This window comes from Mesocricetus auratus, unplaced genomic scaffold, assembly GCF_017639785.1.
Source record: "Mesocricetus auratus isolate SY011 unplaced genomic scaffold, BCM_Maur_2.0 Super-Scaffold_4256, whole genome shotgun sequence".
NCBI lineage: Eukaryota > Metazoa > Chordata > Mammalia > Rodentia > Cricetidae > Mesocricetus > Mesocricetus auratus.
The window spans coordinates 76,638,138-76,663,701 of record NW_024429182.1 but is presented as its reverse complement, the minus strand read 5'-3'; the positions used below and the strand labels follow the sequence as shown (position 1 = coordinate 76,663,701).

At 43.1% G+C, this 25,564-nt stretch overlaps 1 protein-coding gene across 2 annotated transcripts in view; it reads left to right on the top strand.

Moving 5' to 3' along the window:
• The window catches only part of Prkcb (protein kinase C beta), a 324,499-nt gene that overhangs the window by 203,025 nt on the left and 95,910 nt on the right, over positions 1-25,564 (top strand). For both annotated transcript variants that reach the window (XM_040755117.1, XM_040755106.1), the window contains exons 6-7: positions 16,401-16,557; positions 17,678-17,812. In XM_040755117.1, the coding sequence (XP_040611051.1) occupies positions 16,401-16,557; positions 17,678-17,812 (292 nt within the window). The remainder of the gene's footprint in view (positions 1-16,400; positions 16,558-17,677; positions 17,813-25,564) is intronic.

The following is a 25,564-nucleotide window of genomic DNA, read 5'->3' as shown; positions in this document are numbered from 1 at the left end:
AAAATGGGAAAATTTGGTCAGAGTTACAAAGTAGAAAAATGGTGTCAATTCACTTTCTAGAACCTTGGGGGTTTCCTCGAAGACTCAATCAGACCATGCTAGCTGATCTTACATTCTCTTTCCAACATCCAAACCTCTTGTGCTTTTTTTTCACGTGGTTGTACTAGTTGTTACTTCTAGAAGGTTGTTAAGTTATAGTTGTGATGCTGGGCATTCTTAATTTGATTGTGGTCTTAATAGATATGCTTCTTGAGTTTGGCCAGGAAGCATGATGAAAACCATTGATACATTTATTATATTGAGAACAGCGCTCATCTATTCCTTTATTTCCTGAGTGTGAAAAGAGGAATTGTTACCAGATTTTTTTAAGTTGTCTTTTAAATCATTTTCAAAGATAATTGCATAGCTTTTCTCCTTTGACCTAGTTTTATACTGTAAAATATAAATAGACTTCCTAAAAACTATGAAATGTTTCTGTTTAGAGAACATATGGTCAGAGTTGAATGTTGGAAAGATCACTTTGGGGGATGGAGGATGGGGTGGATAAAGTAAGATTAGAGGTCAGAAACCAACTAGGAGGATCTTCATTTTACTAGGAGAGGAAAAACCAAGTATCAAAGCAATCAGCCTAGAAGGAACTGCTGTCTGCCAACCACTCATTCAAGCCAAGCTCAATGCCAGCCTTCAGACATGGGTTAGTGTAATGTGCATTCTTCCCGCCAGCCTGGTCCCAGAGCTGCATCAGCCCCGAATGAACACGCAGAATGCTATATTAATTATGAAGCTGTTGGCTGTTTTCTATGGTTTCTTGTTGGCTAGCTCTGACTTAATTATTAACCCATAACTGCTAATCTGAGTATTTCCACGTGGTCTTCTCTTACTGGAGAAAGGGTCGGGACCTCTTACTCCTCTGGCATCCTGCATGGTGACTGACTGTGCCTCTGTTTCCCAGAATCCTCCTCGACTCCTAGTCCTACATATCTTGCTTCTCTATTGGCCAACAGTGCTTTATTTATCAACCAGTAAGACAAACATATACACAGAAGGACTTCCTCCATCAGGTTAGGAATCACAGTTTCCCGTGATGGTTATCAACCCCGTGACACAGAAAGTCATTTGGGAAAGGAGCTTCTGGGTATGGTTGTTGGTGATTGCTTTGGTTTTGTTAATTGAGGTGACAAGACCTGCCCACTGTGGGTTGTGGGTAGTACCATTCCTTGGCTGGGATCCTGAACGCCATAGAGAAAGGGGGCTGAGCGACAGCATGCATCCCTCTCTGCTTCCTGGTTGTGAATGTGATGTCACCAGCTGGTTTCAGGTCCTGCTGCCCCAGTGGACTGTGGCTTCGACTGTGAGCTAAAGTAAACCTCTTCATTCTTAAACTGTTTTTGTCAGGGTGTTTTGTTACAGAAATAGGAAAGGAACTAAGAAGTGCCTTGTGGCATTATCACTGTTAAGTTGGAGGAGGCATTGCTCAAGCACATAAAGAGATAAAGAGATGGAACGAATGAAAAGGTTGTAATTACAGATGAAACCCACAGAAAGGGACCAGGTGGTTTCCAGATTCGCTTGCACAGTCGGGTGGATGGTTGGGCACTGCCTAAAAGTGTCATTTGAAATGAGAGAGCAGGTGCAATGGGTGTGGTGGTTTGAGTGAGAATGGCCCCCATAGACTCATATACTTGGTCTGTAGTTAGTGGAACTGTTTGGAAGGATTAGGAGGTTTGGCCTTACTGGAGAAGGGGTATCATTGTGAGTGGTCTTTGATATTTCAGAAGCCTGCACCATTCCTGTCCCCCCCCTTTTCTTTCCGCTGCTTTAGAGTCAGATGTGAGCTCTCAGCTACTGCTCCAGAGCCATGCCTTCCCTGCCATGATAGTCATGGACTCTAGGCCCCTGGAATTGTGAACCCCAAATTAAAAGCTTTCTTTTATAAGTTGCCTTGGTCATGCAGTTTTATCACAGTAATGTAAAAGTAATTATGACAGTGGGAGAGGGCAGGGAGAAGACAAATATGTTGGCCATGTTGGCTTTGATGTTTATATCCAATGTAAGCTTACCAGTGATGGCTCCATAGAAACTGGAAGATCAGCGAAGAGATGTAGCAAGGCATTGTCAGTGTTTAGATAGGAACCAAGATCACTGGAGAAAACCCTTTGAAAAATACAGAAACTTTAAGACTAACTTCTAACTAATTTTTGGTTTAACTCAAAGAGAAAACTCTCAAGGGAAATTAAAAAATATCTTGAACTGGAAGAAAATGAAAACACAATGCACTAAACTGTAGCATCCAGATAAAGAGATACTTAAGATGAAAAAAAATTGTGTTTGTGTCACAGGTAATTGTTAGTGTTTGTATGTGCATGTGTGTGTATGGTAGTATGTACTTGTTAGTGTGTGTGTGTGCCTGTGTGTGCATGCATGTGGTATGTCTGTGTTATATGTACTTGTTAGTGTGTGTTATATGTATTTGTTAGTGCATGTGTGTGTGTTATATACTTGTTAATGTGTGTACTGTGTGTGTGTTATGCATGTGTTATATGTACTTTTAGTGTGTGTATGAGTATGTGTGTGTTATGTGTACTTGTTAGTGTGTGGTATATGTATTTGTGTGTGTGTGTGTGTGTGTGCCTGTGCTATATTACTCGATAGTATATGTGTGTATGTGTGTATGCAGGTGTACATGTGTATGTGCCTTTGTGTGTGGAGCCCAGAGGTAGGTGTTGGCATCTTTCCTTGACCTTGTTCCACTTTTATGATTTTGAGACAAGGTCTCTTACTGGCTAGTCTGGCTTTAGGTATCTGCTTGTCTCACTCTGCCCCTCAGTACTGATCTGAGATGCTGTGCCCAGATTTTGAGATGTGTTCTGGGAATCCAGACTTAGGGCCTCATGCTCGCAGGCACTTTACTGACTGAGCAATCTCTTCAGACCCTGAAAATGAAATTTTTATTGGTGAATTCTACCACTTCAAGAAGTGACAACAATTCTCTGTAAGAAATAGAAGAGGACCATCTCCACTTGTTTCGTGAAGCAAGCATACTCTGATACCAATACCAGCTGAAACATTATAAGAAGCTATAAGCATGTAGCCCTTAAGAAAATAAACATAAGAGTTCAGCTAAACATTCACAAATCGAACCCAACAATCTATGTAGAATATAATGTACCCTAAGCAAGTAAGCTTTACCTTGGCACTAAACACTGGGTCAATAACGAAAAGTTATCTACTGTGATCCTCTATATCTATAATCTAAGAAAGAAAACCCAATGAATATAGCATCTGCTACAGAAAAAGCATTTGACATCATCCAATACCTATTCTCAAGGAGTGTTCTCAGCATGTTAGAAATAGAAGGGAACATCTTTGATGTTATAAAGGGATCCACCAAACACCTACCACTTTCTTAGGGATGACAGGCTTCAGGCTTTCCTGGGGGAACACAGAACGTCTGCCTTCACCCTGCTTCCGAATATGTTTGGAGATTCAGCCAGTGTGATAGGACAAGAAAAGAAGGTACACAAATTGGAAGCATAATTCCTCTGTACATGGGAAACGTGGTCATCTAAGTGCAGCCTCCCAGGAATATACAGAAACATCCCTAGAACCAAGGACTGAATGCAGCTACAGTTTCAGACTCTACTCTCACCACATGCAAAGTATGTTGTACATACTAATAATGAACAATTAGGAGCAAAACTTAAAAAAATACATCTAAAATAGCTCCAACATCAAGTGAACTATTCAAGTATAAATCAAATAACAGATGTCTGAATTGATATGCTTAAAATTATAAAAAATGGAAAGAACATTATGCAAATAAATGTTGGGTTGTACCATGTTTATGGATTGGTAGGCTCCGCAGAGTAAAGGTGCAGTCCCCAACCCCCTTTTTTTAGTTCTGGGGATCAAACCTGGGATCCTAACATAATAGGGAAGTACTCTACACCCACCGAGTGACCCCAACCCAAGACATAAACTTGTAAAGATTGATTTATAAATTTCAATCAAAATGCCATCTGGATTTTAAAATTATGACTAAGGCAGTTTTGGAATTTGTATGCTACATTTTAAAGATGAGGAATGAAGTTATAAGAGTCAAACCTTCAGCCTTGAGACTTGCTTTATGGAGCTGCACTAAGAATACTGCAGTGTTGGTGATAGGAGAGGTACAGGCACAGGAGGGCAATCTGCTGGCGCACAGAGCCAGAAACAGCCACACGAAAGTGACCTAGTGGTAGCTTACCAAAGTGCAAAGGCAGTGAAGTCAGGAAAAGCCAGGCTTTCAACAAATAATTCTGGGACGACTGGCTATCTATACATAAGATAAATAAGTAAATGAGTAAATCATAACCTCCACCTCAGGGAATGTGGGAAAATTAAGTCAAAGTGAGGGGCAGAGTTGGATGAAAAAGGTTATCATGTGAGATTTTAGAAAACACCGGGGAGGGGATTTATAACGTGGGATTAGACACAGAGGTCTCAGACACGACACCACAAATATGACTCATACAGAGAAGTAAGATGAATTAAACTTCATTAAACTGTGAAAGTGTTTGCTTTGTGAAAGACACTGATGCAGAATGAAAACAGAATTATAACCTGGAAGAAGATACTGAAAATCACGGGTGGGTGCCCAGTTGCACCCTGTTGGACTAAGGTGAGTGATATCCTAGGGTACAGTCCTCAGGAGAGAGAGGAAGGAACAGAGACAATGGTGATGATGATGAGTAAGATAAGAAGGAGGAGGAGGAGGAGGAGAAGGAGGAGGAGGAGGAGGAGGAGGGTGATTTGGTTTTAATTTTGTTGTTTGAGTTTTGGTTTGTGGCACAGGGAATAAAACTCAAGGAATGGAAACTAGGGAAACACAAACTAAAACAGAGATGAGATGCCTTTATTCACCAATTACAATATCTTAATAATAATCAATGACAGTAATACATACTATCAGTGCTGAGGGGTGGCAAAGACACAGAACAAAGAACTGCCATTCATTGTTGAACAAGAATGCAGAAGACACAGTCACTCTGGAAAGCTATTGCTGTCATACAAGGTTAAACATATGTGTAACCATACAACTCACTGATCTGTCTCCTGGGTGTTTCTCCATTGGAAACTGTTCAATTGTGTTCAACAGTCAATAGAAGAACACACCAAAGTACATCCACACAATAGAACACTACTCAGCTATGAAAAGGATTTATTCATATGCATAACAATTTGGATGACTCTCAAAGGCATCATGCTGAGTGAGAGGAGCTACTCTTGAAAGGATTCATACTGTGTGATTCTATTTATACATTTAGTTATTGAAAAGAGAATGCTGTAACGACTAAAAACAGATGAGTGGCAGCCGGAGCCTTGTGGGTGGAGAAGATGGTGACTACAGAGGGGAGGCTTGAAGGATTTCCCTGAGATGATGGAACTGATGTGGTAGCTTATTTCAATCTACCCATATGTTAAGATTCACCATACTACATAAAACAAATAAACAAAACCCCCAAAAGACCCATAGAATGCTCTGGATGGAAAGGAAAGTGGTGGGCAATGGTCTGAAATGTAAAAGAGTCTCGCTAAGAGAAAGGCAACATCAAATAAGCATGAAGGAGAGCATGATGCTAAAACTCAATCTTTTGTTGATGAGGTTGGGTACAGCGAGTGCCTGTGTGTGTTTCATCTTTCTCAGCTTGTTATGCAGTTAAGGGTGACCTTCGGCTTCTGAAAGACCTCTTTCCACTGAGTGCTGGGACCACAGGTGTGCAGCATTGGGAATTGAATCCAGGCTTCATACATGCTAGGCAAGCACTCTATCCATTGAGCTACATTTCCAGCCCTTAGAAAGTAATTTGCAACAATAAAGTAAATAGAAATGCATAGGAATGGCAAGCTGTAAGGGTGATAAATGATATGGGAACAAGGGTGCTCCTAGATAGCAAGAGATGAGGAAATAACTGTAGTCAGGAACAAAATGACAGACATGGAGAGCAAAAGGCATTTATGCATAGGGAAATGGGCACCAAATGTTCTCAGAGCAAAGGCCAGAGCAAATGGAAGATCACCTAAATTTGAAGTGGATCAAGATAATCAAGCGATGAATTGCATACAAAGAATGTTTTAGTTATGAAAGCAAATCTAAGAGTGGACCTAGGGAGAAAACATACCAGACAAAAGTTCCAGTTTTAAAGCCACTTTGCCAGTCTTTGATGGGAGGAAGAGCTTTAAAACTCTGAAAGCTAACAATATAATTAAAATGACTCTTAGTTTCCTCTGCCTTGGGCCCCAAGACCTTTAATAAAGGAATTCTCATCTTGTCTAATATCTACAGACTTGGTGATATAGTTCCCTGCTGGAGAGACCTTGTTGTATTCCACCTCCAAAGGCCCTGGAGGTCTGTTACACATTATCTGATGAAAATACAATAGAGTTAGAGCTTCATTTTCCTGTACAGTTCTGTTAGACACCCAACACAGACTATCATCAGACATACAAGATGGAGGTGGGAAACCAGTCTAGTCCTAATAATAGGAATCATGAAATGGTTCCTGGCAGAAGTGATAGAGGAAGCGAACGAGGAATCTGCAGTGTGACTGGGTGACTGGCTGTGAGAAGGCTCAGACTGTGGCTGAAGACCATAACTGCGTGATGCCTCCCCACGGAATGCTCTCTCAGGCAAAGTTCACGAGGGTCCTGCTGATCTATTCAAAGAGGATGCCGCTGCACTGCAGAGACAAGTAGGTAGAGATGCTTGTGTTCCCACCCAGAAGTGATGGGAAAGTGTCACCCTCCACAGGATTTGGAGAGAAAGAGAACCACACTAATCCCCTAGTGGGCCAGAGGAAAGGGAGCCACCAAGGAACTGGGGGCTTGGATGAGGGTTAAAATGTAAAGGGCTCAGAGAAATAAAAAATATAAACAAATCTAAAATAGCTGGAAGACAGGCTTTTGAATGTTCTTGTCACATAGGAATGAGAAATGTCTGAGATGATGAAGAACCTACCTATGTGCTTCGAGTTGATCAATACACAATATAGAAACATACTAAAGCATCACAATGTATCCTATAAAGATGTGCAATTATTCTATCAATAACATTTTTGAAGGCTATCAGGGGTTCACAGGAGATGCCATCCTAGGCAAAAGTCCAAGTCACAAAACTGGAATGGAAAGAAGCTTCTGGTAATAAGGGATGGATTTATCACATCTGACTTCAGACCGTCCATCATCATCAAGCTACCTCCTCTGCGGTTCATTTATATGAAGATCACATCGAAGGGAAGCTGTTTCAGTCCTGAAATTTATCTTGGTCACTGTACATTTCCATCATATGATTTGGTCTAAATTCTCTCTACTGGGAAAGGAAACCAGCATTTGTTAGGCTCCTGTCATGGGCTTCACCTCCTCCCTAAATACCATTATCCTAGTAACCAGGGTGATGGTGTGGTGCATACACAAAGTGTCTCTCTCCCCAAAGGGCTAATGTGTTAAAGACTGGATCCCTTGGCAGTTGGGTCTATGCTACCTTCATCAATGTGCTAACCCACCAATGAGTTCACAGCTGAATGGACTCTTAAGAAATGGGGACTAGATGGAGGGAGGTTCCTGGGGACATGACTATGAAAGGTAAACCTTATTCCTGGCATCCTCCATTAACTCATTTTGCCTACTGGATACCATGAAGTGAGCAGCATTTCCCACAGCACTCTTCTTGCTATGGACCTAAAAGCAATGGAGCTAGACAATCAGAGTCTGAAACTAATGATACCATCAGCCAAAATAAATTCCCTTTCCTTTTAGTTCATCTCTCCTAAGCATGAGTGTGTGTGTGTGTGTGTGTGTGTGTATCTATGTGTGTGTATCTGTGAGTGTGTATATGTATTTACGAGTGTGTGTGTGGTGTATGTATTTGTAAGTGTGTGAGTGTGTGTATGTGCTGTATGTATTTGTGAATGTGTGTGCATGTATATCTGTGAGTTTGAATATGTGGTATATGTATTTGTGAGTGTGTGAGCATACGTGCACACATGTGTGTGCGCTTGCCTGTGGAGGCCAGATGTTGACACTGGGTGTCTTTCTTGATCACTTGAGAGGGTGACAACTCAACCACCTATTGTTTGAGATGGGTCTCTCACTGAACCTGGAGCTCATGAATTTGGTCAATACCTTCAAAGATCAAGCATCTCCATGTTCCACTGCCATCATTGGTTTTTTTATTTGTTTGTTTGTTTTATTTTACAACAGGAAAACTGAAGTTCCAAGAAATCTCTTGATTTAAAACACCCAGTTACACGGGGGAGGGTCCAGGCCCTGCTCCAAATGATATGACAGACTTTGAAGATCCCCCATGGAATGCCTCACCCTCTCTGGGGAGCAGAAAAGGAATGGGATGGGGGACAGTGGGGAGCAGGGGAGGATGGGAGGGAGAGGGAATTTGGATTGACATGTAAAACAAGCTTGCTTTTAATTTAAATTTTAAAAAATGAAAAAAACAAAACAAAAAAAATCCCACCCAGTTATGCACATCATAGTGGAAGGGGAGATTAAGCCGGGTATGACATTCTCCAGCTCTCTACATCACCTTCCACCGTTTTTCTCACTGGCAATGGCTTGACAGGATCTTTTCTCAACAGACACTATGACAGTCCCAGCTGGAAGTTTGACTCAACACGGATAATTAGATGTGTGACAACTGTACCTCTGCCAGCAGCCCTCGGAAGCCAGCTGTGCCAGAAGCCTGTGGGGCCTTGACGTGCTCCAGATGACTCGGGTCTGCATGTAGGCTCCCTAAAACCCCACGTTTGCTTGATTTGCAATCAGGGGCACTACATGGAATGACCAGTGAAGGAGACTCAGGAATGGTCAGGGCTCACAGAGCCACAGCAACAGAGAAAGATGGGGTTAGAAATGCCCTGGGTAATAAAGAAGCAGAAATCAATGTGACATAAACATAGACTGTAGACAAAGGGAACTAAAGAAACTTCCTGTGAGGGGTCTGACAGAGTGTGGGGGGTTTTAGCTCGCTCTGCTGAACACTTTATACAAGCATTTTTCATGAATCATTTGAGAATACGTTAGGGTCACAGTTCTCACTAATCCTTAAATGTCCCATCGTACACTTCTTAAGAGCAAATACATTCTTCAGTATGTGTGCTATATGATTATCTGGATGAGGAAATACGACACACAGCTCCACAGGATTAACCAAAGGTCTAGAGAAAAGTCAGCCACCAGAAGGAACAAGAATGTATTTTCTTTGCAAGAAATTCAGACAAGGACTGCTAAGGCCAATGTTCTTCTGCTTCCCACCTCTGAACAGCATCCTTTATCCCCTCAGATGTAACCATTAGTTAAAAACAACTGTGTGCATATCCTCCTGGATATTTATGTATGCCTTCATGCAGGCCTTGTAGGGAATGTGCTTTATTGTGCCTCCCTTTGGAAGATCTGGAGGGCCCTTTAAGGAGACTTGGTTTTGATATAGTCTCAAAATGACAGAAAAGAGGCAAGGATAGCCTTGAAAACTCTTGTATTTTTTTCACCTGATTGACTAGTAGTTTATATTGTGCCTAATGTAGTCTACCATCCTCAATATTACATATTTTTAGATAAGTGCTTTTTTTTATCTAAACCATTTAAGAGTTCAGTAAGGGATTATGATCTCCATTGACCTCAGAATACTTCAGCATGTATTTCCCAAGGTCAAAGACATTCTCTCAAGTGTACAGTCTAATTATCCAAATGGGAAAATGTACCACTGACCCATTGCTATTATCTATTAACGTTGATCTCAGTTTCATTTCAGAATCACATAGACCTTTGTCTTAAACATGGGCTTTATATTGTAACAATTTCTGTTTCTTGCATCTTCAAAACCCCTGTGCAGATAGTCAGCCCAGTGTTTTCATCAGGTATGAAGTCATTCTCAGTTCAGATACGCCATAGCATGTGTAGACCTTCCCCTGTATTTACTTTCCTTATTGCAAGCATTCTCAACCTGAATGTCCATGACTGTGGCTTTAATTCACTGTTTCAACACACATCGTGAAGACTTGTGAGGACTCAGAATGCCAAGGAAATTTCCTTTAAAAAGAGTTTTAATTAAAAACAAAACAAAAAACCCATAAAACCTCTCATCATTTACATAATTCAGTATTGGGACCATAAAACACCATAACATTTAGACTTTTTCTTTTTTACAGGGGAGGAGAGTTAAACAGTTTAGGAAAGTTCTGGAAGAACAGTTCCCAGGAAAGTCGATGTCAATGCTGCCTTTTCCCTTGTGGTGTCGGGGAACTTTCACCAGACTAGAGGGGTTTCACCTGCTGGAGTTGATTTGATCCCCACCTGGCTCCATGAGCACAACAAGCCATGTTTTCTGGCCCAGCATGCTCTCCTGTGCATTTAGCAAACTTCTACCAGGGGGATGGGCACTATTTCTGCTTTGTTTGAGGCATATCCTCCCATCTGCCCTGGCTGGATTTCAGCAAAAATAGTAAAGAAACATTTATCAAAGTTGGTCTAGGCAAGAGTGGTCTAGAGAGATTTGCTTCCTCGACACATATGCAGCTTTCTCGCTGATGGGAAGCATGACTTGACTCTGAAAAGCTTCAGAGAGGACAGGCCTTTGGACATGAGCCTGCAAGGCCTGCCAGCTGCTCATGAAACAGTGGTTTCAAAGCAGCCATACTCCTGGAGACGTGAGAGTCAACAGCTCTGAATCAATTCTACTTTACTCATTCCCAGAGCCTTTTAGCCCCTTTGATGGGCAGGATAGATAACAGAGGACCAAAGTGCGAGAAAATCTAAGAGGATGTTGGGAGACATGGAACAGTGCTTCAATGAGGAATGTTTGCTGCAAGGCACAGGGAGCAGAAGGTGAAGGAAGGCTCTGGTACACAGTGCATAGCAGTCCAGCATTTGGCGGGAATCCTAAACTTAAACAGAAGGCTGCTTCCCAGTAATTGTCAATACAGTGTCGGTTCATATGACAAGGAGCCTAGGGAAATTGCCTTCCCAAAGAGAAGAGAGATGAGCTATTTCTACATGCATGTGTCTTGCCAATCATCCAGACAGACAGACTTATGGCCCTTCAGAACAAGTCAGTTCATGTTTTTATGCAGATCACTGTGTGATCCACGTGTCACTCCCCGGCGAGAAACTGGCACATGCTATTTTCCTTGGAAGACTTGAGAAATGAGAGAAAATAACAGTTGGGGATTGTGTTCTGTGGGGAAGGTGCCACTCTTCAGAGCTGTGCTACTCCATGTGTGCTCTGTGGGCCAGCAGCCTCCACCTCACCCCGAGATTCGATAGAAAAGCAAAGGCACACATCTCTCTCTAGGCCTACTGAGCCAGCATCAGTCATGGGGGTGGGTAGCAGGAATCGTGTTTTTGGCAGCTTTAGAGTTCTGCTGGGCTAAGGTTTGCAGAGTCTTCTTGGTTGGGTTTCAAATGGGAAGGTCCATTACACTGTTCCCACAAAGAAACAGTGAGCCTGGTGGCACAGGGTGTCATCCCAGCTATTCAGAAGCCAGAAGCAAGAGGGTCACAAGTTCAAGGCCAGCCTGGGAAACACAGTGAACCCCTGCCTCAAAATAAAAAAGTCAACAGAAACCTAGCACGTGTGAGGCCTTGCCTTCAACCCTCAGTACTGCAAAAATAAATAAATAAATACTGGACAAGTGAGGTCAGAGGCCCCTGACTAAAAACAATGGGGCAGCAGTGACACAGCTAACTTTTATTGAGTACTTTCTAGGTTCTTCACCAAATAGTCTTTGCCCGATTTTACAGTTACAGCAACATGTTTTATTGATCAAGAAAGCAAGGTTGAAAGTTTAGAGAAAGCTAGGTGAGATGCCGGCTCTAACCACAACGCTATGTGGCCTGTCTCCTGTCTCATCAGAGGTCAATTACACTGTTAACAGATTTGGTTTCATGTGTTCCTTGTGGACAGGATCAGCATCTTATGCTTTCTTCAGACTCCTTGGAACATAACAGAACACTTAGGGCAGGGTGGGAACCTGCTCATTGAGCTTAATGGAATCAAGGCCAGAGAAGGACATTTATTGCTTTTGGTACAAAATAAGATCTAACTTGTGGCTGAGATGGAGGATGAATTCAATCAGTCTTTTTTAAATTAAATTTATTTACTTACTTTATATCCAGACTGCAGTTTCTCCTCCCAGCTCTCTTCCCATTCCCTCACCCCACCCTCTGCCACCCCCATTCATTCCTCCTCTACTTCTCTTTAGAAGGAGGCAGGCCTCTATGGGTGTCAACAGAACATGGCATGTCAACTTGCAGTAGGACTAAGCAATGCTCCTTGTATTAAGGCTGGACAAGGCAACCCAGTATGAGGAATAGCTTCCCCAAAGCCAGCCAAAGCATTAGGGACAGTCCCTGTTCCCACTGTTAGGAGTCCCACAAGTAGACCAAGCTACACAACAGTAACATATATGTTGAGGGCCTAGGTTGACCCATGCAGGCTCCCTGGTTGTCTGTTCAGTCTCTGTGATCCCCTGTGAGCCAGGTTAGTTGATTCTGTGGGGTTTCTTGTGATGTCTTTGACATCTCTGGCTCCTATAATCCTTCCTCCCTCTCTTCAGCAGGATTCCCTGAACTTGGCCTAATGTTTGGCTGTGGGTCTCTGCATTTGTTCCCATCAGTTGCTGCATGAAAGTTCTCTGATAGCAATTGGGGTAGTCACCAGTCTGGTCACAGGGGATGGCCAGTTCAGGCTATGTATCCACTGTCGCTTGGAGTCTTAGCTGGGGTCATCCTTGTAGATTCCTGGGAGATTTCCTTGCACCAGGTTTCTACCTGACCCTGAAATGCTGGCTCCTTTCCACTCATCTCTTTCAGTAGAGATCTATCTAACCCCCACACCCAGTCCCTCAGTTCCCATCCCTACCCCTTACCCCCAGTCCACCCACAAGATCTCTTCTATTTTCCCTTCCCAGGAAGATCCATGCATTCCTCCCATAAACCCTCCTTGCTTATCATCTCTGGGTCTGTGGATTGTAGCATGGTTATCCTTTACTTCACAGCAAATATCCACTTATAAGTGAGCACATACCATGTTTGTCTTTCTGGATTTGGGTTACCTCACTCAGGATGATTTTTTTTCTAGTTCCATCCATTTGCCTTCAAATGTCATGATGCCATTGTTTTTAACAGCTGAGTAAATGCACCACATTTTCCTTATCAGTTCTTCTGTTGAGAAACATCTAGATTTTTTTCCATGTTCTGGATATTACAAATAAAGATGCTATGAACATAGTTGAACAAGTGTCCATGTGGTATGATTGGTCATCCTTTGGGTATATGTCCAAGAGTGTCAACCCATATCTTAGCAGAAGAAAACCCATCCACATCTCCTGTAATCTTGTTCATTAAGTCCTGGACCCTACTGACTGTATGACCTTAGGCAAATTCCCCTCCTTCCTGTCCTGCTTCCCTCCCACTCTCCTTCCCTTGCTCCCTCTTCTCTTCTCCTTCTGCTTGAATGTCCATACATCCTCACTCCATCTCCCCCTTTCCTCCCTCCCTCTGTCCCTTCCCTTTCTTCTCTCTTCTCAGCAGTGGTCAGCTGATTGGATGTAAGAAAATAAAGATATTTGAATTTAACTTGTGTTTTGTTAGATAAGTGAACTAGAAAGAAATTGATGGGGAAATTGAGAATGTTTTCAAGAGAACCATTATACTTCACCCTGAGGTCTATGCCACATAAATGGAGCAAAAGCAGGAGGGGATAGGGGTACAGAGAGTGTGTCTAAGCTGATGGATTGATTGGTGAGAGAACACTGGTTTCCAGGGGTAACAGAATTCATGGTATGGAAATAACGTAAGTGGTGTAAGAGTGGGACCTGCGAAGAGGGTCTGTGAACCACTATGGGAGAAGAACTGTGATTGGCTGGAAGTGAACGCTGTAGGAAATGAAGGGGTGGGAGATGTTCCAATCGTTCATTCTCTGATCTGCCATTTTTGTCATCTTGAGCTTGGAGATTCCTCTTTTTGTTGTGTTGTTGCATCTGTGCTGCATTCAAGAAAAGTGTGGAGTCATAGCTGTGGAAATTGGCATTGTTGACTCATTCCTGACTTTGGTGAGATTGCCTTTATCACAACTGTGATGCTATTATTTCAGCTAGCTGTGACCCTATTGAGAGATTTTCATTCTATTTCTAGATAACTACAGTGACCTTGTGGTTTTCTTCTCTCACTTATAAACTGATGAATATATTAATAATAAATTTGTTTAAAGGTTGAATCATCTTTGCATTTCCAGTAGGACTCATACACTCAAGCAGCTGGTTTCATTTGGTTTTGGATCGAATATATTACCTTGGATTTTTATCTCCTATAATGGTCAACACCTCCTTAAGTTGTTTAACACTATACCCTTATATTCCACACAAGCTCCTTTTCTTGGCTACATATGTGTCTACCTTTTGAACTGATGTTTGATCAGCGTTTCCTGTTCTCCAGGCAGATGCTTCCTTCTCCCTCATCTCTGTGACACATTGCATCTTTGGCGTGGATCCTTCACTTCCTTTCCTTCCATAAGCTGAGTCTATACCTCCATCTAGGAGCCTTAACCTTAGGTGGAGCCTACCTATCCTGCTGCTGATATTTCCCCAGGCTTCTCTCTGTGAACTCTCTGGGTGCTGCTGCTGAATGACCCGTGGATAGTAGATGTACCCCCATTTAGGGGGTAACTCTTCTTCCTTTTTTAGCTTTTTCTTTTTTGATGAAGGTAACATTGGCAGCATATAAAGTAACCATTCACTCGTTTAAAATATACGGTTCTCTGTACTTTACATTTACAACACTGCGGTCATTTATCTGTTCTAGTGAGTAGATCGTCTCTAAAGAAAACCCTGTGCCCATGAAGTGCCACCTCTTTGGTCTCCTTCCCTCGAATGTGGCAACAGCAAGCCCTCTGTATGTCTGTGTTGGCTGATTGCTCAGGATTAGGTTAGTCCTGCCTCATTGATGTGGCCAATAACTGAGAGAACAGCTTGAGGGAGAAAGGGTTTGTTTTGCTCATGATCTCAGTCCATCATGGTGGGAGAGTGTGACAGAGGAACTGGAATCATGAGAGACAAGAAGCAGAGCAGAGCAGTTACAGGAAATGGTCGGGACAAGATCTAGTTCTCAAGGATGTGCCCTCAGTGATGTATTTCTCCAACCAGGCTCTACCTTCCGCCATCCCACCACCTCCCGATAGTTAATTTCTATTTGGTGTTCATCAGTGGATTAGACCATTCATTCAGTCAGAGCCCTGGTGGTCCAATTATCTTTGTAAGTGCCCTAATAGACACACCCAGAAATGTACTTTCCCAATGTCCCCAGTCAGTTCCAGCCAGTTAACCGAGTCTCAGTGGAGACTGACCATCACACAGCATGTGACCGTTGTATCTGGATATATACATGTTCATAGCAGTACCATTCCTACTGCCCAGAAAGTAGATGCAACCCAGATGTGGACAAATGATGAATGTATAAACGAATATGGCAGAGCTATGGAATGGAATATTACTGAGCTTTAAAAAGGAACACTGATATTTGTCCTACCATGACACCTTGAAACTGTCATGCTAAAACTAAAGGAGACAGATTCTTGTGGGTCTTAGAGAAGGCAATTTTAGAAAAATTACAGTGTGTATTAGGAGTAAAGAGGGAGAAAGCAATAGAAGTCAGAAATCAATATTTAGGAAGGCTGAACATAAATTATGTTGTCTTAGGGTTTCTTTCTATTATTATAATAAATTACTATGACCATAAGCAAGTTGGGATGGAAAGGGTTTATTTTACCTTACAATTCCACATCATGGTCTGTTATCTAATAAAGTCAGGGCAGGGACTTAAACAGGCAGGAACCTGGAGGCAGGAACTGATGCAGAGGCCATGGACGGGTGCTACTGGCTTGCTCCTCATGGCTTGTGCAGCATGATTTCTTACAGAATCCAGACCACCAGCTCAGGGGTAGCACTGTCCACAAGTGAGCTGGGCCCTCCCCCATCAATCATCAATCAAGAAAATGCCCTACAGTATTGCCCATGGGTTAATCTGGTGAGGACATTTTCTCTAGAGGTTCCTTATTCCAAAATGACTTTAGCTTGTGTCAAGTTGACATAAAACTATATAACATGTGTTATATACAAGCATAAAAATATTGCAAGGAAACATTATTTTTGCATAATTAATATATGCTAATAAGGAAGATTTTTAAGAATAATTTTTATACAATATGGAGCCGAATCTATATCCAGTCAGGTTGCCTGGTTTACATGCCTCTCTAGCTGTTGATACTAATAAAATTCCCATCAAGCAGGTGTGATGCCCAGGACGCTGCTTAAACATTTTGGACATTACTAATATTGAAATCACATTTTGTTTTTCAGTAAGAGATGCTAAAAATCTTGTACCTATGGACCCCAATGGCTTGTCAGATCCCTACGTCAAACTGAAACTGATTCCGGATCCCAAAAGTGAGAGCAAGCAGAAGACCAGAACCATCAAGTGCTCTCTCAACCCTGAGTGGAACGAGACCTTCAGATTGTAAGTGCAAACCATGACAGCTCAGCATGGGTGACAGAGGATAGAGGTCATCAGGGACTGGGCAATCCCTCCCTTAGCCTCTATTTTCTTCCTTTTCCCTTTGCTCCCCCCCACCCTCGCCCCGCTTTCTCTTCTATCTGGATTTCAGTACTGTGAGTCAAGGGGAAATCAGATTTTTTTAATACAGTTGAGACTGTTGTTTGTGGTGTGTGGAGGCAGGCTGGATGAGATTGAGTATGTGTGCTGCTTGATGAAGGTAAATGAGCAGGGCATAGTCTCCAGATTATACTGACAAAATCTCTAGGGTTGAGTTCTCATGGCTCTGGGTTTGTAGCCTACTGGGAGAAGTATATCAACTTTGCTTTAGGGGCTTCATTGGCCAAGAAGAATATGCAGGTCCCCTTTCAATATGTCTAGGCCAATGGTCATTCATAATAACAGCTGGTATTTGCTTCTCAGGTATAATGTGTAGTCAAGCACTAATTAAATGATCTCACTAATAATTACTGGTTAATTCATTAACTATTTTAGGCATGGGGCTTTCTAAAGAAGCTCCTTGGTGCACAGAAGGTTGAGTTGGATGCTGCTTTGTATAATTTGTCACCAGAGGTCATGCTGAAGCTTCAGGCTGGCATCATGATTCTTGGGGCAGCCTCATATCCTTGCCTCTTTCTCAGGATAAAGCAAGGACTATGCGAGCCTCTCAGGGTCATGTTGCAGAACAGTTTCCACTGAGACTCCAGCAAGAGGTTTCTTCATGCAGTTTCTCTACTTCATATCCAACTCACATGTGTGAAAATGCACACACATGCATGCCCAGTGATGTCATGGGTATTGGAAATTTTCCCAGTGACTGTCCATGGGAATAAAGACAGAGACAATAGCCACAGGTAGACCCGCTTTTGTTGGAGTTAGCTGTGGTCCCCCCACATATTTGAGCAACAGGCTGTCAAAAAGAATGAGCCTCTATTCCCAGGGGAGTACAAACCAAGTGTGTCTCCTGCAGAAGGTTGTGACAGTTATGGATTTCTGTCTCAGGTTCTTATCCTCTTGTACATTTCATCTGCTTGAGGAATCACTATGGCCTCGGTTGACTGACTGACTCTCTCTCTCCCTCCAGTCAGCTGAAGGAATCAGACAAAGACAGAAGACTGTCCGTAGAGATCTGGGATTGGGACCTGACGAGCAGGAATGATTTCATGGGGTCTCTGTCATTTGGGATTTCTGAACTGCAGAAGGCTGGTGTGGACGGCTGGTAAGATGGACTCTGCATTAGAAACCGTAATACAAGTCAATCCATCATACATGGGATAAAATATATTTTCCCTTTTCTCTTAAAACTGCAATATGAAAACAAAAGCCCAAAGTGATGATGGCTAGCTTGGCTTGGCCTCATCAATGGCCTTGTTTGGCTCAGTTTACAAAACGGGAGTTAGTTGGGCTTGGTGGCCTGGGCCTTTCGTCCTAGCTACTTGATAGACTGAGGCTGGGAGGACTGCATGATGAAGGCCTGCCTGGGGAACTTTGAGCACTTGCTTCAAAATAAAGTAAAAGGATGATTGGGATGCAGCTGGGTGGTGATGCATATACCCAGAATCTGTGAATAAGACCCTACATTTAATCCCCATTGCTTAAAAAATAATTAGTTGCTAGTACTAAAAGAGATGAGGAGACAGCTTGCTGAGTCAGCAAAGTGCTTGCTATATCAGCATAAGGACTTGAATTCAGATCCCCACCTGCCATGTAAAAGTGGATGCAATAGCAGTGGCATGTATCTGTAACCCCAGCACTGGTGTGACAAGGGAAGCAGAAATTGGAGGAAGCCAAAGACAAGAAACCCTTAGAACTCACTGGCTGATGAGTCTAAACAATTGGTGAGCTTCAGGTTCAATGAAAGAACTTTCATAATGTAAAATGGAGAGTGTTTGAAAAAGGCATTCAACATCAGTGTTTCTCTTTGAGGAACACACACACACACACACACACACACACACAATCTGACATGATAAAACTATAGTTATAAAAAGCTGAGTGCCAAGACATGGTTCTCTCTTGGTCACAGTCCTTACCCGTCCCTAGTTTGTCACCAGTGCCCTAATGTACACAGCCTCATGGACATCAAAGCTGTCTTAGAAGTTTACCTGACAGATAGGAGCAATCTGTTGGCCTATCTTGACTCTTTAAGAAGGTGTGTTGTTATTGACAGTGCCTCCTGAGTCTGTCCATAGTCACCCACGTGGCTTGTTTCTGCTGGAGTTTTAGTTTTGCTCCCTTCTAATGCCAGAACAAAGCACCCTCATCTAATATCTCCAACAGGAAAGCAGGTCAGCCCCATGGGCAACCACTTCCTAGTCATCTGAATAAGAGTCAGGATCAATGGCCCAACCTGGCTTCCCAACTGTCGCATTGTGGCAAGTGGGGATTGGACCTGTTCTTAGTTCTTTAAGATTAATTGTCTTGCTTGGGACTTTTTCAGTTCCAAGTGGAAGAGAATAAAAACCAAACTGATTTCACAAGAAAGAGAATGCTCCAGCCCATACATTCCCCCATCGTCCACCTTAAGTTTCCTAGTCCCTGCTCCATCACAGCTCTTCTTCAAATGGATAGAGCTTCCTAGTCCCTCTGGGAGCATCAGAGTAGAAGACAGATGTCCACTTGTGAACTCATGGAGGTCTATGAAGAGATTAAACCCTGAATAAAAAATTACAAGAAATAACAAATCAAGGACCATCTAATGAGAGAGGTGACATGGACAGGAAGTTCAGGGGAGGTGGTATTAAAAATGCACAATTCAAGAAGTGGTTAAAACACCATCCTTGTACTGAAGAGCATGGCTGACTCTGTGGGAAGATTTGGTGGACTGATAGTTAGAAAACTGGTGTTTCCAGAGAGGTTTGCTGAAATAGCTTGGTTACATTAAATGTATGTATGCAGAAAACAATAGCGTGATGGAAGCTCAGTCTTGGGCTCTATCATCTACCAGCCTGAATCAAAAGATGGTCTTAATTCACTTTTCCAAATGTTCACATCTTTCTTTGCAGATCAGGGAACCACCTGCACACTGTGACTAAGCTTAGTGACATTACAGGAGGAAGGAGATGCTTAAGGAGGAAACACTAGTGTGCCATGAAAAGTTCAGTCATCCTTTCTTCCCCTTCGTAGTTTTGGATATTTCCCCTTGCCCTGTTCCTGTCCTCACGGACTCAGACAGGGCTTTCCTACCTCTGTAAGTCAAGTTAACAGTGGTCAAAGCAAAAATCCGTGATCCCTGGTAGGCAGAAGTGAGGCAGGAGAGAAGATAATGATAATTGTAATAAAGATAGTTACCACCAACTGGCTCTGACTGGATGCCAGGCACCGGGCTCAACACGCAGGTGCAAGAATCATAGGTACAGGAAAAACATGGCGGCTTCTTTTGTGAAAATGTCCTCAGGCTTTCTCAGACTTTTTGTGACCTTGTGGTGGCCACAGAGTAGGGTTTTGCTGGTGGTGCCTCCCAGTCTTCTCCCCTGCAGAGTAACCATTCTGAACAGCACCCCCCATACCCCAGCAGCAGGGCTGGCCCTACCTTGCTTTGAGGCTTCTCACTGACTTCCTGCTTGTGCCTCAGGTCCTGGCCTGCTGTCATCCTCTGTGTGTCTCTTACTCATAAGGCCCAAGGCATTCCAGCCCACAGCCACATCAGGCCCTCCCCCCCACCGGCCCTCCCCCCACCCCCACCCCCACCCCTCAGCATTTCTGGGACTCCTCATTTCTGAGACTCCTTCATGAAGAGATGTTAGCTCTACCCCAGGGTATCACCCCTCTTCCCTCCCAGCTGCTGTGATGGCACAGTCCTCTATAAAGGTAGGACCCTGCCAGGGCACCACCCTCCTTGTAATTCCCCAACTCCTTTCTTTCCTATGCCAATTAAACTGCACAAGGAGCTTAAGTCCATTTTCCAGAAACAAAGCTGTTTTTTTCCTGCACCTCTAGTTTTGCTATGTGCGTATCCAGCCCAGTCTGAACTACAAGCTTGAGCCTAGGTTGCACCTGCTTGTTCTACTCAATCAAACAATTTTAAATGACAACAACAAAAAACCAAGTGTTTGCTTAAAGCAGTTGTTGACTGAAACAGTTTTCTGGGGGAGAAACTTAACAAGTGCTATGCGTTTAACTCATGCAAGCAGAAAGACAATGAAAAGACGTGTGGCCTAGATATGATAATAAGATGAATTGGTTCCCTCCCCAATGCCACACAAGCTCAATATGTTGGTGACTCTCTGTAATCCCAGCTCTGGGGATGTGGAAGCAGGGGGGGATCAGAAGTTCAAGGTCATCCTTAGCTATAAAATGAGTTGAAGGCCTGCCTGGACTACATGAGACCCTTCCTCCCCGTCTGAAAATAGTAGAATTAATAATAATTAATACTTTTTGGAGGCACACTGAACTTGGAGATTCACCTAGAATATCCAGGGAAGTCCCCAGGTTCCTTCTGTCCCTGCTTTCTGGCACTGAGATTATAGGCCTGTGGTGCCACACTCTGGGTACTCTATGTAGATGCTATAGTTCCAAACTCAGGGGCCTCAGAGAGTCTCCTAACATGCTCTGATGTTGAATAAGTCACATCCCTTCTTTCAGACTCAGTTTCTCCCTCTTGTAGGAGATGGGCTCCTCCAACCATCCTGCTGTGTTATACAGTTATGTGTTGTATGATGTTGACAGTGGTCCTCTAAGTCAGTAAACATCTGGAAAAATCCTCTTGCCAAATGCTATAGTGCAGCAGGAGCCTCTGGGGTGTTCAGTGACAGGAACAAGCTGTACAAAGTTTCCTCAAAGTATATAATAGGCTAGACCCCAGAGCTCAGGTTTGCAGGGGACTCTGCCAACCTAGATTTCGGTTAACACACTCTATGATGTTCACACCCTGAGGAAGTTCACAGAGTGTGTCCTGGTGGTCCAGTGATGCCCAGCTGTGATTTAAAACCATGTGGCAGAACCCACAGAGGCAGCTGTTGAAGCCTCCAGATGTGCAGCACCTGCCCCTGGCCACTCATCTGCTTCGTATCTCCCAGCTCTGTACCTGCTGCCAAACCCTCCCCTTTGTTCCTAATTGTATCTATTTATACTTTCTCCCCGCTTCCTCCTGCTTTTGCTGGAGACTCATCTGTATTACTTGTTTGGTTTGTTTTTCTCCAAAGAATCTGCTCTGGGACTATGTCTCAGTTCTGTGTCTGTTTTCATGCCTTTGTCTGTTTATTTTGCATTTGTTTTTGAACTCGGGTTGAGTATTTTGCTATTTGTTTTTTTATTGTTACCTTGCCCAGCTCTTTAAGAGTAACAAACCCTATTGGGGGAATAGATAATTCCTTTAAGTTTTGACATGTCACCTCCTGACTTCTGTTGCTGTTTCTGGGTTCGCAGTTATGTTTTTCATTTCCATTCTTACACACTTACATGTAGGTATATGCTTTAACCTTGAGAAATAGCTTTGCATTTAAATATTTGCTCCTGGGATGAGGAGGATGGATCAGTTTTTAGGGGCACTTACTGTTCTTACGAGTTTGGCTCCCAGCCCCGACATCAGATACCTTACAATCACCTGTAACTCAGATTCCCAGGGGATCCAATACCTTCTGGCCCTCTCACCCCCCCACACACAAAGTAAGTCTTCAAGTATTTGTTTCTATGTCAAGTTGCAGTTATATGCTTTAGACAGGGAATGAGACTTCCTTGCTTTTCTTTCTTCAAAAAAGCTCCATGTATCCATTTTATTATTTTATGTGTATGAAGGTTTGCCTAGTTTCCCTGAAGATCAGAAGAGGGCTTCTGACCCTTTGGATTTGGACTTGCAGGTGGTTGTGGGAGGCCATCTGGGTGCTACGAGTCCTCTGTAAGGGCTCAGCTACTGAGCCATCTCTCTATCCCCTTGCTTTTTTCTCCCCCTTCTTCCCTTTCTTTCAACTAAACTCAGTATACATTCAGTGTCCCTAAATAATCTATAATCATTTGAATGAAAGTTGTGTTTATTGTCAGTAGGGTATGAATCTCAGCATTGATGAACTCCACGTCTTCACGGTTTGTGGACCTTGTATAACTTTATATTTTCATTTTAATTGCTTAAGCTAATTGCATAGCATTTGTCTTGGCTCTCTCAGTAAAATTGCTAGAAACCTTTTCTTTTCATTTATAGTGATTTTCCCCCATCTATGAGTGTAGCAATATCACCCCCGGTGTAACCCTTCCTGGCTTATTATCAACATGGAGTTATCATTGTTGCAGTTAATGCTTTCCCTGTGATCTCACTTCACTGGTGGCATCCATGTGGTCACCTTTGGAAATTCACAGCCCGGAACCCTCTGTGCTTAGGAGACACAAGAGAACTAAACAGATACAGATCTTCAGCCCCAGGGAGCTGTCTCTCCAGGTGGAGAAAAAGAAAAACATTTTTACATTAGGAAAAAAAGAGTATGGTGTGTTCCAGGTTGATCAACAAATGTTATCTGGAGACATACAGGAAACAGGGATGGGGAATGCTGGGAGCCGGCCTGGTATGTAGATTTCATTCGGTTTTTTCTCAGGAAAGAACTTACTTCAAGGTGACATTTACCAGGGTGTCTAAAAGCAATGGGACTGGGCCCTGTCCAGGGAGGAAGCAGCTTATGCAAAGGCCCTGAGACAAGCCTATGCCTGGTGAACTGCAGGCATCTGGAAGCATCTTGGGAAACATGGGTCAGCCAGGAGGGAGAACTGGTGGTGTGTGTTCTGAGTGAGGAAGCTAAGGAGACCTAATTTCCTCTTGTCCCTTCTTAATCCCTCCACCTCTGTGTATGCCTGCAAAATAAAAATAAAATCTCACGGTGTATTACGAACCTGTTTCCATCACTCAGTAACCTTGGAAACACCATTTTTTAAATGTCTGTGTATGGGTGTTGTACACACATGTTCATTTGTGTGAGTACTCGTGTGGGATCGGTGTTTGTGTACCATAGCATGCACCTGGAGGGGAGAGGTCAGTCTCTGATGCTGGACCTTATCTTCCAGTTTGTGTGAGGTCGAGTCTGGTTCATCGTCGGGTACACCAAGTTAGGTGACCTGTGTGTGAGCTTCAAGGAAGGTAGGGTGACAGGTGCATGTGGTGGGACCTGCCTGTGCTCGGGTCCTAGGGCTCCCAACTCCATCCTCTTGGTTGACCGGCAAGCTCTTTGTCCTCTGAGCTTTCTGAGCTGCTGTTAGACATCATTTCTTATATGTGACCCGTGCTGGATCTGCTTCTGTCAGACAGTCATTGTTATTTGTTTGGTTGATTGGTTTGGTTTGGTTTATGTTGCTGCTGTTGCTTTTTGTTTGTTTGTTTGGTTTTCAATACAGGGTTTCTCTGGGACCTGTCATCGAATTCGCTCTATAGACCAGGATAGAAAAACAATTCGTTTTAAAAAGATTTATTTATTTATTATTTATATAGTGTTCTGCCTGCATGTATGTCTTCACACCAGAAGAGGGCACTAGACCTCATTATAAATGGTTGTGAGCCACCATGTGTTTCTGGGAACTGAACTCAGGACCTCTGGAAGAGCAGTCAGTATTCTTAACCTTTCTGCCATCTCTTCAGCCCTCAACAGTTGTTTATTCTAAGGTGGGAAATGCATATCTATAAAAAATAACTCCATGACAACAAGCTGGCAGCTCAACGCTTTTGTGTACAGCTTTAATTACTTCCTAATAAATCCACAATACTGAAATGTATGGCTCTGAGAACGTGTGTGTGTGTCAATAAAATGTTTGCCAACACATCCTGTATTAAAAAAATCTTCATCTGATGAATGTGTGAGAGTATTATTTCACCCTCAGTTGTCAATTCTTAGTATTGTATATGTCAAATACTCAATGCAAGGATCATACACATTCTTTATTTCTAATTATGCCAAGCATCATCATTTGCAGATTGCCATTTGTTTACACTTATGAATGACAGCCCTGGTTTGGCAGTTTTCTCATTGATTCCTAAGAGCTTTTTATAGGGTGGTCGCTCAGTGTAGACCACTTGCTCAGCAAGCATAAAGGCCTGGGTTGGTCTCCAGCACCTTGGAGAAAAAGCTCTCCCTACTGAGGATATTGGTGTTTTCCCACATGTATGTTATGCAGTTCTTCCCACTCATGTCAGATGCTGCTTTCCTTCATATGTGTTTTTCTTAGTGTGCAGAGGGCATTTGTGTAACTCTAACTTAATGTGATAAATATCAAGGCGATTGCCAGAGACATTTCCCTGCTCTGTTTTGTGATTCCCCAATTGTCTGAATTACCCATCTTGTGTTCACTGTCTCCAGTGGATTTTGAAATTTGGTGATTGGATTTTTCTTGTGAAACAATCTTTCCTAATTTCAAATTGTTCCCTTTGCTTTACTGTCTTTGAAAATAGGAATTAGACATTCTCTAGGACTTTCCTTCAGCTGCTGTGTTCCTGGGTTGGCCTGATCCACTGCTTCTATGTGTCTTTCCTTCTGATGGCTGTGTGTCTGTGTGTCCTGCTGCCCCGTCTCTGTTGGAAGGAGGATGGGCACAGCAGTGATGGTTGTCCTGCCCTAGTCCTCAGATCCAAGAGCCAGGAGCCTTTTGTAAGCTCTGGGAATTCTATTTTGTGCAGACCAGGTATCCCGTTCCCTGGAAGGGGACCACAACTAGAGGCAGCAGACAAGCATCCGCCCTGATAGAGAAGTGTCCTTTTTACACTGGCTCTGGAGTCCCCTGTTCTTTTCTTCTAGGCATGCATAGCCCGGGTCCAGAAAGTCATCGCACACTCTTCTCACACTGCTTGTGGCAGGCCTGCTCCAGGAGCTGGTCCTTCCCCCAGCTTCCCAGATGTGGGGACATGGGACCCTCACTTATACCTTGCTCATCTGATCCAGGCTTGGCTGGGGTTCCTAGTACCTATGAAAGCCGGTGAACTGTATTTTCTGAATTATGAGACCCAGTATGACTTTGGATACTAGTAGTCAGAGTGTGACTTATACTGACTTGTTTACTCTGT